At 44.6% G+C, this 10330-nt stretch overlaps 1 protein-coding gene across 1 annotated transcript; it reads left to right on the top strand.

Moving 5' to 3' along the window:
• The first annotated feature begins 991 nt into the window (after positions 1 to 991).
• Positions 992 to 2980, top strand: CCDC185 (coiled-coil domain containing 185). Its single transcript, XM_056107063.1, has 2 exons — positions 992 to 2050; positions 2186 to 2980. Exons 1-2 carry the CDS (start codon positions 992 to 994, stop codon positions 2978 to 2980), a joined length of 1854 nt encoding a protein of 617 aa, XP_055963038.1.
• The last annotated feature ends 7350 nt before the right edge of the window (positions 2981 to 10330 follow it).

The following is a 10330-nucleotide window of genomic DNA, read 5'->3' as shown; positions in this document are numbered from 1 at the left end:
GGGACAAAAGACTAGTATTGTGTATTCTTAAGTGTTGTGTCTAGGGGCCAGAGAGATAAAATAGCAGGTAGGGAGCATTTGCCTTTCACTTGGTCCACAGGGTTGGACCCCTTGCACCACACATGGTCCTCCAAGTCCTGCCAGGAGTGACCCTAAAGCTTGTGAGAGCTAGAAGTCAGCTCTGTGCACCACTGGGTATGACCCTCAAACAGAGCAAAGATGAAGAGTGTTTTTTATGAAATTAATTAATTATTTTTTAACCACACAGGTGATGTTCAGTGGTTACTCCCAGCTCTGATCAGGAATCACCCAATGGTGCTCCAGGAGCCATATGGAATGCGGGAACCGAGCCTTACCCTCTGGATTATTGCTCCCTTAAAGCGTGGGGTCTTTTTGTTTTGTTTTGTTTTGTTCTGTAAGTAAACATCGACATATATTACTCCAGCTAACTTGAAAACAAATAGCGAGAATGGGGGCGCCTGGTATTAATGAGCAGGGCTGGTCCCTGGACCTGCAGGCATGGAGGCCTAGCAAGTACATTGGATGCTGATCTGCAGCTGGGGTGACTCCGAGGACTCTCCCAGCCACTGTGCCCCGAGTTTCCCTCCCTGCCACTCGCCCCTGCACCCCTGTTCCATTCTAGGCTTGAAGCTTTCGCTAGGGATCTTTAAAAATTCTGTTCGTTTCAAATATACACGTAAGGTGCACGTTCCAATCCCTGCTTCAAACCCTTTAAAGGTCACCTTTAAGGGTGACCCTCGAATCCCTCCCACCCCCGGACCCCGGGACCTCCTCCACCCCAGCCTCATCCCAACCCCCACCCCGGAGCGGCTGTGGGGACCAAGTGGCAGCAGGCGCATTGTGAAGTGGTCTGAGCGTCACAGGCGATCCGGAGCCGGGGATCGGAAGGCGGGGTGGGTGTCTCGGGCACCCCACGGAGACCCCCGGGGGGGGGGGTGTGGCTCAGGCGCTGCGCGCACCCCGAGGAGGCATGAACGGCTACAGCCACTTGTCCCCGCCGCCTTCGTGCAGGGAGCTCCGGGACCCGCCACGCCGCAGGCTGCGCTCATCGTCTGCGCGGCCCAGCGGGCCCGGGGCGCCCTTGGTCCAGGCGCTGAGCGACTGGACCAGGACCCGAGCGGACGAGAGCGAGCCGGCCGCGCCCTGGGCTGCCCGTCGCCGCTCGCCCGCCACCCCGCGGCTCCGACGGCGCCGCCGCTACCTCGACTCGCCCCGGGAGAGCCGCAGTCTGACCGACATGTCCCGGAGGCCACCGGCCGAGCGCGCCAGGAAGCATCGCGTGGGCAGCCGGCGCCTGGAAGATGCCTGGGGAGAGGTGAGGACCAAGCCGCCACGGCCGCTGCAGGGCGGCCAGCACTGCCCGCACTACCATCAGGGCCCCGAAGAGTCGCCCTCGCCTTCGCCGGACCCCGCAGGATCTTACACGTCCTTAATCGACGCCTTGGGGGAAGAAAAAACGCCAGATGGGGATCAGTGGGCAGTGCACGTCTACAGAGGCCTGGGACGCTGGTCCCACACCTCGATCCTTACCGACAAGTCTTCGGCGCCCTCCCGCGAGTGCGGGATGCCCTCTGCTCACGTGTACTCCCCGCCAAAAGACGGCGCAGACCCAGTGGGGTCTGTAGGCAGCCAGTATTCCCAGCACTCAATCTCCAGCAAGGACACGCAGATCCTCAAGAATCAGCTGGAGGAGGCCGTCGTGTCCTCTAGGGACGAGAAGATTGTAGCCCTGGTGCTCAGCCGGCTCAAGAAGGCCCAGAGGATGCGCGAGCTGCAGCGGCAGGCGGCGGTCGCCTGGGAGGAGCTGAAGGCTTCAGACCACCAGGTCCAGAGGACCCTGGAGAAGGAGCGTCGCCTGCTGCTGCAGCAGAGTCAGGAGCAGTGGAAGCACGAGAAGGAGCCGCGCAGGGCTCGGCTGAAGCGCGAGCCGCGTGTCCGGCGCCAAGGCAGCAGCAAGAAGAATAGGGTCCAGCCGGAGGAACTGTGGACCTTGCAACTGGAAAACCAGCACCAGGAGAAGCTGGAGAGGGCCAGCGCCCAGGAGATGCCCAAGCCGCGCCATGAGAAACTGGGCAGGGTCAGCGCCCAGGAGATGCCCAAGCCGCGCCACGAGAAATTGGGCAGGACCAGCGCTCAGGATCTGGTGAACCAACACCTGGAGAAGCTGCAGAGGAACCGCATCCAAGCCGAGCACCGGAAGTTATGCCAAGAGCAGCGCTTGCAGGAGCATGAGAGGATGCTGCAGGGTGTGCGCGAGTACAGTCACCTGCAGCTACAGAGGCGGTTAGAGCAGGCCAGTCACAAGAAACACCTGTACACTTTGGAGGGTCAGAAGAAGGTACAGGAAGCCAACTTGAGTTCCCTGGTCAATTACCAGGCTCGGAAGGTCCTCATGGACTGCCAGGCGAAGGCCGAGGAGGTGCTCAGGAAGCTATCTCTGGAGCAGAGTTGCCAGCGTTCCCAAGACCTCCAGCGGGGCCTGATGAAGGAGCGTCAGCGAGAGCTACGGGAAAAGGTCCAGAAGGAGGAGGAGCAGTTCCAGCAGGTCAAGAGTCGGGCGGAGGAGTTTGAGGAGCTGAAGAAGGTGCACAAGCAGCTGCTGGTGGAGCTGGCCAACCAGAAGATCCACAGGGCCCGGAGCACGGTGCACAGAAACATCCAGGACAAGGCGCAGCATATCCGTGAGCTCAACATCCTGCGGGAGAAGAACCACCACATCCTGAAGCTGAAAGCCGAGAAGGAGGAGAAGTGCCACATCGAGGGCATCAAGGAAGCCATTCGGAAAAAGGAGCAGAAGATAGAGCAGATCTCGCGACAGAAAGAAGCCGCCTTGGAACAGCTGCGGAAGGGCGGGCGCACTCTGAGGAGAGACCTGGGCATCCCCACTCGCAGCTGCAGCTCCTTGAACCCGCTGGTCCAAGAGACGCAGCTTTGTGCCTGTCAGCAGGGAGACTACTGAGAAGCCGGGTGACAAATAGCTCTCCGTGCAAACAGCCAGAAAGAGATGTGGCAGGGTGATTCATTTTATAATCTGATTATAATTGAGGATTGATTTTTCAAAATATATATATATATAAAATCGCTGCAATTTCCTCTCATGAACTAGTTTATCGATTTGCTTGGATGGATGAGAGAGTTGGGGAGGGAACACTGGGAGTTTGATGAAAATGATTTGCCTTGGTAAACTTTTATTTATACAGGAAATACCCATTTAGGTCCCAAGTCACCTTCAACGTGTGCATCAGGCATATCAGAAGCAGAAAAACATCTACAGTTGGGAGATAAGGATGATGGCATGACTTAATACGATTCTTTCTGTCCCAGAACTTAGGGTAGGTGAGGTGTGAAATACTTGTCTGGAGATGTCAAAGATATAAGAAATCTGGAGCCAGAGAGATAGGACAGCAGGTAAAATAAACCCAGACAACCTGGATTCAACTTGGCACGGCATATGGTCCCCTGAGCACTGCTGGGTGTGGCCCTAAGAAATCAAAGGAAAGAAAAGAAATAAGAAATCTCCAGGGTGGGGAGGAAGTGTGTTTAGGGCGAGAGTGAGATGAAGGAGGGCTTGAGTCACATCCCTGTGTTCCATATTCCTGTACTGTATTTCTAGGTCCTGGGAGAGGGGAACTCTGAGTTTTAATAAACTTCCTGCCCATGAAAAATATAAAGATTCTGAAAGGGTCTGATAAAGAAATATACCTATTTAACCTGGCATTTTTTTTTTTCATAAAAATGAAACCATTCTTTTGAGGGATCAGTCCTTGGATCTGGGTTATATTTTTGGAATCAGCTCTCTCCAGTTCTTCCCACCCTGGATACTCTCTGGCCTTCCCTTCTGTGTTGATAGAACAATCTCCAATTCTCTGGGCACAGCTGGAGGACTTTGCTGTAAGAGCCTGGCTGAAAGCACCTTGAAACTATTTGGTCCTGTGGATCTATCAAGTCTCTCCACTCCCTTTGGGTAATTCTGGTCATTCTGGTCATTTGGTATTGGATTCCCCCTCTTGTCCTGTTTCTCCTTTATCTCTTCTTTTTTGGGTACTTTTTGGTAGGAGGTTTGTTTATTTGTCTTGGGCAATGCTCAGGGGTTACTCCTGGCTCTACACCCAGGAATCACTTCTGGTGGTGTTCAGGGGACTGTATGGGATGCTCAGGAACCAAACTCACGTTGGCCACGTGTAAGATAACAGCCCTACGCACTGTACTATTGCTCTGACCTCATCTCCTTTATCTCTTCTGAAGGAGATTTGCAATGGCATTCTGTCTACCCACATGTGTCTAATTAACCTAACCAGGATCCAAAAAAAAAAAAAATAAGCATGATTCAATAGCATGACATTTTAAAAAGCAGGAGCCAGAAGCAGAGTAGAGATTAATTCATCACTTCTCAAGGTCCCTACTGAAAAATTCTACACATTTTATTTAAAGGCACCACATCGAACATTCTTTTTTTTTTTTTTGAAAAAAAAAATACAAAACCTGTAATAAGCCCCACCGGAAGAGATGAATCTTAGTTGGTTGGTTGACTGATTGGTTGGTTTGGAGGCCACATTGGACATTGCACAACTTTGATAGTATAATTTTCCTGAGCCTCAGTTTCCACCTCTGTTTAATAGATTAATAATTTGTGCTTCAAAAGGATGCTGTAAGGGATGCTTAAATACAATAATCATAGACCTTGTAATTGTGGGTTTTGCTATTATTAACAGATCCCTATTTTCTTTCTCTTTCTTTTTTTCTATTTTTTTGGCTTTTTTGGGTCACTCCTGGTAATGCTCGGGTTACTCCTGGCTCTACATCAGGAATTATTACTCTTTGGCAGTGCTCAAGGGAACATATGGGATGCCAGGAATAGAAACAGTTTGATCATGTGCAAGGCAAATACCTACGTACTGGACTATCATGCCAGCCCATGATTTTCTGTTTCTGTTCATTCTATGCTGCTTAGTGCCTTCTCCCCACTTCCTCCTCCCATCATAGTCAAGTATTCTTTTTCTGCGTTTTAGTCCACATGTACCTTCTGTTGAAAGGGAGGACCTCACTGATTGCCCCTTCTTGACATTACCATTCTCAGAGAAAGTGCATGCTTCATTGAGCACTTAGCAGATGCTCCCTTTATTTTGCAGCTGGATTCTCTACTGGACTGTACCTTCTGAATACCAGGACACTTTCTTATAATCTTTCATAGCAGTGCTTAAGAGGGCAGCCAATGTACATCCCAAGAGAAAGTCATTAATCTGGATCACTTTTATATCTCATACCTTTGACCCTTCTAATATTTTTCACTCTTTAGACCAAGAAATAAACACATACTCTATTTCTATTATTTATTTCTTCATGAGTATTTTCTTATAGAAATAAAATAAAACTGACATCATGCCTGTCAGAACTTTATGGACCAAATGGAGTGTCTGGGGTTAAATACGAATCAGCTGCATGCAAAGCCAGTGCTCTACCCATCTTTGTAGCCCATTATTTGTAATTTTGAAATGACATGTGTTGGCTATTAAACCCTAAGTGCTTTAGGCTTCATCAGTAAATTGCTTCTTTTCCCCTCTTCCTGAGAAACTTACAATGCTCTTACAGCTCCCCTATTCCCCGAGTTTATCTTTAACCTTTGTGCTTTTCCTCATTGTTACATTCCCCAAGTCAGTCTTGGTTACTTTCCTCTATAACCTTTTCATTTTACTATCGAGGAATGTTCTTTGCTTAAACACAAAAGACTCAATGATATGTTCCTAATATTTGGGAGTTGATTGACACTGAAATATATCTACTCCTGGGCATCTGTCGTAGTTACATGACTCAGACTTTGGCTGCCATATTTCCTAACACCCCAGAAAGGAGAATCCCACTGTGGGCTTTGGATGAACCTGGGGTGAGAGACAAAGCTACCCTAGCACAGAAATGGAACAGTCTAGAAAGCATAAAAGCATGGTCTTGATGCAAGTTGTGATGACTTAAGAGCCAGGATCCCCATGAAGAAGGACAAACTGAAACTGCCTGTGGAGTTTGTCTGGGACTCACGGTAAAAGCCTTGCTTGCCCTTGGAGTCCAGACCACTAAGGTTTGGAATCTTATCTTTTATTTATTTATCCAAATAACTGTAGGTATTAAGTAAACTTAATTGTTTAATATTTACTAGTAGCTAGGCAGAGAAAGGCAATATAGATGTTCCTGGGGAACAGAGTTAATCCCCCCCAAGAGAATTGCCTCCACTGAAACGTTTTACCTCTAAATTATCAAACACACCTATATGCAGATCTTCTATAAGTATGCTAACAGGTTTTGCATTAAACAGCATTTTGACCACCAGCCTGTGGTCCCTCGTCTCTTTATTCCTCTGATGGGGAGGCGAGGGAGGCAGTTCTTGGCCACAGAATACATACATTGTGCACACACTTTTGAACTCATAGACATGAAAAGTAATTATAGAAATAAAGCTGACGATAAATTTTCTCTTTTCTTAAACACACATGCACACACACACAGACACACAGAAACGTTGTTCACCAAACAGACAAGAAAAACTGCTAGTGAAGAGAAGGCAGAATGGCCAAAGATCTCAGCAACAGAAAAAAAATGTAATTTAATGCATTTTCTTCTGGCATCACATATCCCAGATCTGGAGCCAAAGAAGCCAGCAACCCCCCAAACCCATAAGTATACACCAAAAGAGCCCCTAAAATGTTTCACTCTCTAACCAAAGGACCAGGAAGAGATTAGCTTAATAAAACAAAACTTTGAGACAACAAATCTGCTCTGGGGGCCAAGAAGCTTGATCAGAGGACTATGCCACATATTTTGTATACAGAAGGCTTAGGTTTAATCCCTCATACCACCTGATCTTTCAGCAAACAAGGATAAGGCATAAAAAGGACCCAAATGGAACACAATAAAAATGAGCTAAATGAATGAGATGAGATGGTGAATCTCTTAAGATACATGAACCCAATCTTCAAAACAAAGACTATACTGGAAAAGAAAGACCTATGGTACCATAACAAAAGATCTCACATGTACAGCATTGAAATACCAGGAGGAGAGAAAGAGCAGGATTGAAAAAGCACTCAAAACTATGCTGAAAATTTAAAAATCGGGGAAAGACCTACCACTATACAAGAAGTTAAGCAAACTCCAGAAAGAGTAAAAACTAGAGAAGTTCATAAGAAATATAATAGTTCAAAGTTCTACGAGAAAAGATAGAAGTCTTGAAACTATTTGCAAAGGAGTTGTTACATCAAAATGAGAAAAAATGCACTTCAGAGCAAAAACACAAGATAAAAAAGATACGACCCACAAAGAAACTATGAGATAAAGTAATTTTATATACAAAATGGTCAATTCAGTGAGAAGAGGTAACACCTCTATACATGTATGTATCAAATAAAACATAAAATATGTCAAGTAAAATAAACAGAAGTGAAAAGAATGGGAAAAGCAGACAAATTTACAATTGTAGTTAGAGCCTGAAACACTATTCTTGATAGTGATAGAAATACTAAAGAGAAAGTGGAAATATTAGGGATTCAGCAAGACCATAAACCAATAAAATATAAACATTTAGGAGCTGAAGAGATACTACTAGTACAGTATCAAGAGTTTAGGGGGAAAATTGAAGAGTTCCCCCTTTATCCAAGAAGGAACAAGTAGAAAATCAGTAAGGATGAGAATCGCAATATCTGAATATGACAAATGTTCAACCCAGTGAATTTACATTGATCCAAAAGTATTGTTTACCTTAGAGCATACAAATGAACCAATGATGCTCCTTCACCAGTTGTCAATATTCTCCTTTCTTTCTTTTTTATTTAATAGCACCCACATAAATTAGCATAAGATCCTTACTTGGTGAAAACAAAATCTTATAATCTTTTGAATTTGTAAAATACTTTTTAAAATTCCAGATATAATGCTGATATATTGTCCATAATTTAAAAAAATTGAAAAGTTGGGGAGATAGAATAGCAAATAAGGTGATTTTCATGTACACAGCCCAACCAGGTTCAATCCCCAGAACCCATAGTCCCAGAGCCCATGGTTCCCTGAGCACTGCCATGAGTGAGCCCTGAGTGCAGAAGTAGGAGTGTGCCCTGAGAATTGCCAGGAGTGACCCCAAAGCAAAAGTAAACAAACAAACAAAACAATGGTGATGGGGTGAGGGAGTTGGGTCACAACCAGCATTATTCAGGGCTTACTCCTGGCTCTGTGTTCAGAGACCAGTCCTTGGTAATACATGGGAGACCATATGTGGTGCTAGAGATTGAACCAATATCAGTTATGTAAGACAAACTTCTTTTGTTTTATTCTTTTGTTGCTTTTGTTATTTTTAGTTTGAGAGCCACACCCAGCAGTGTTCAGGGCTTTCTCCTGGATATGTACTCAGGTCCTGAGGTACTCGGGGAACCATATGCATAGGGGATTCAACTCCAGTTTGCAGTGAGAAAGACAAGTACCCTATGCGCTGTACTATCAAGCCCAGGACATGCATCTTAACCACTGTACAGTCTCCTCAGTTCCTCAAAAGAGTAATTTTACGCACATAAAGTTGACGACTTTGATAAATGATCCTATTTCTCTAAAGTCAAAGCCACAATTCACCTACCATGAAACATACCATGTGAATTGCCCAGAACCACTAATTAAATGCATAATTTAAATTTCCCTCCACATCTCTGATCCATATGATTTTACTCAAGAATTTCATAAATGCTTGGAGACGAATTAACACCAATTTTACATAACTTCTTCCAGAACATAGAAGAGAACAAAACATCCCAATTTGTTTCACAAAGTTAACATTACTGTGATACTAAAAGAGTCAAAGTAAAAAATGAGCTATGGCAAACTACAGACTGGCATCCCTCATGAATACAGATATAAAACAACAAAACATTGGCAAATTGCATTCGACACTATTTTTAAAAAATTATCCACTGCAACTAAGTGGGGTTTATTCCAAGAATTCAAGGTTTGATTCAATATTTGAAAATCAATCACCATAATAACAGGCTGAAGAAGAAAAAAAATCTTATAAACATATTAAGCGATACAGGAAAGGCACTCAACCAGATTCAGCACACGTTCATGAATACTTTTTCAGATAAGGAATAGAGTGAAAACTCTACTTGATAAAGAACACCTAATCCCCTTCAACCAAAAAAATATATAAATTGAACCAAACTAAAAAATTGAGCACTTTCTCCCTAAGACAGGGACAAGACAATGTCTACTCTCACTGCACTTATTCAAATAGTACTAAAGGCCAGAAAAGGAAACAAACATACAGACTGTAAAGGAATAAATAAACCAATACATTTGTATTTTCAGATGGCACAGTATTCTATGTAGAAAAATTCTAAATCTAATGTTTTTGCAAGATTGTGGGATACAAAACTGACATAAAATCCATATGTACTTCTGTTTCAGTGGATGAATATATGGTCACTGAAATTAAAAACACACAAACGACACAATGCCACATTCTTTGTACAATAGCCATTTTAATTGAATCACTGTGAGATACACAAATGCAAAATTAATGATTGGGTTTCAGTCATACAATGTTCCAACACTCATCCACCAATGTACATTTCCCACCACCAACTTCCGGGGGTTTCCCTCCCACCACCCCCTACACCCTAGCCTAACTCCATGGAAAGCACTTTCCTCCTCTCTTTCTCTCTCTCTCTCTCTCTCTCTCTCTCTCTCTCTCTCTCTCTTCTTTTGGTCATTATGGTTTGTATTACAGATACTAAGAGAGCAAAGAGAGCATCATGTTTGTTTATGGTTTGCATTACAGATACTAAGAGAGTATCATGTTTGTTTCTTTACCTACTTTCAGCGTGGAGTTCTTATCCAAAGTGATTATTTCCAACTATCTGTGTTAATTTATTATGGTTGCGGTGATTACAATCTTGTGAAAGTTTATGATATCAATGTACAAAATTACTGTACTCCCCTCCAACACCAAAGTGCCCACAAATTTCTAACACTACCCCTATGTTTCCTCTACTTTGGCCTTCTTTTCCGTTCTCTTACCCAAATAGCTTGGTAATAAGTTTCATTTTCTATGGCCAAGGGTTTATCATTGTTGCTGTTCATTCTCTGTTTTCATCTCCATATTCCACACCTTGTTGGAATATAGCTCCAAATATTTTAGGCTTAAAATTGGTTTGTCCTTTCCCCTTTGTCACAAGGAACTCAGGTTTATTACAGTGCTCTGAGGCACTTCCATTCCATTGTGTTTATCTGTAAATTCTTCCCTATGCTCTCCTCCCCAACCAGTTAATCACCTTTCCCCCCC

Source organism: Sorex fumeus, unplaced genomic scaffold, assembly GCF_029834395.1.
Source record: "Sorex fumeus unplaced genomic scaffold, SorFum_2.1 ptg000007l, whole genome shotgun sequence".
Taxonomy (NCBI): Eukaryota; Metazoa; Chordata; class Mammalia; order Eulipotyphla; family Soricidae; genus Sorex; species Sorex fumeus.
The sequence above is the reverse complement of the archived record's forward strand: the minus strand, read 5'-3'. Positions and strand labels throughout refer to the sequence as shown.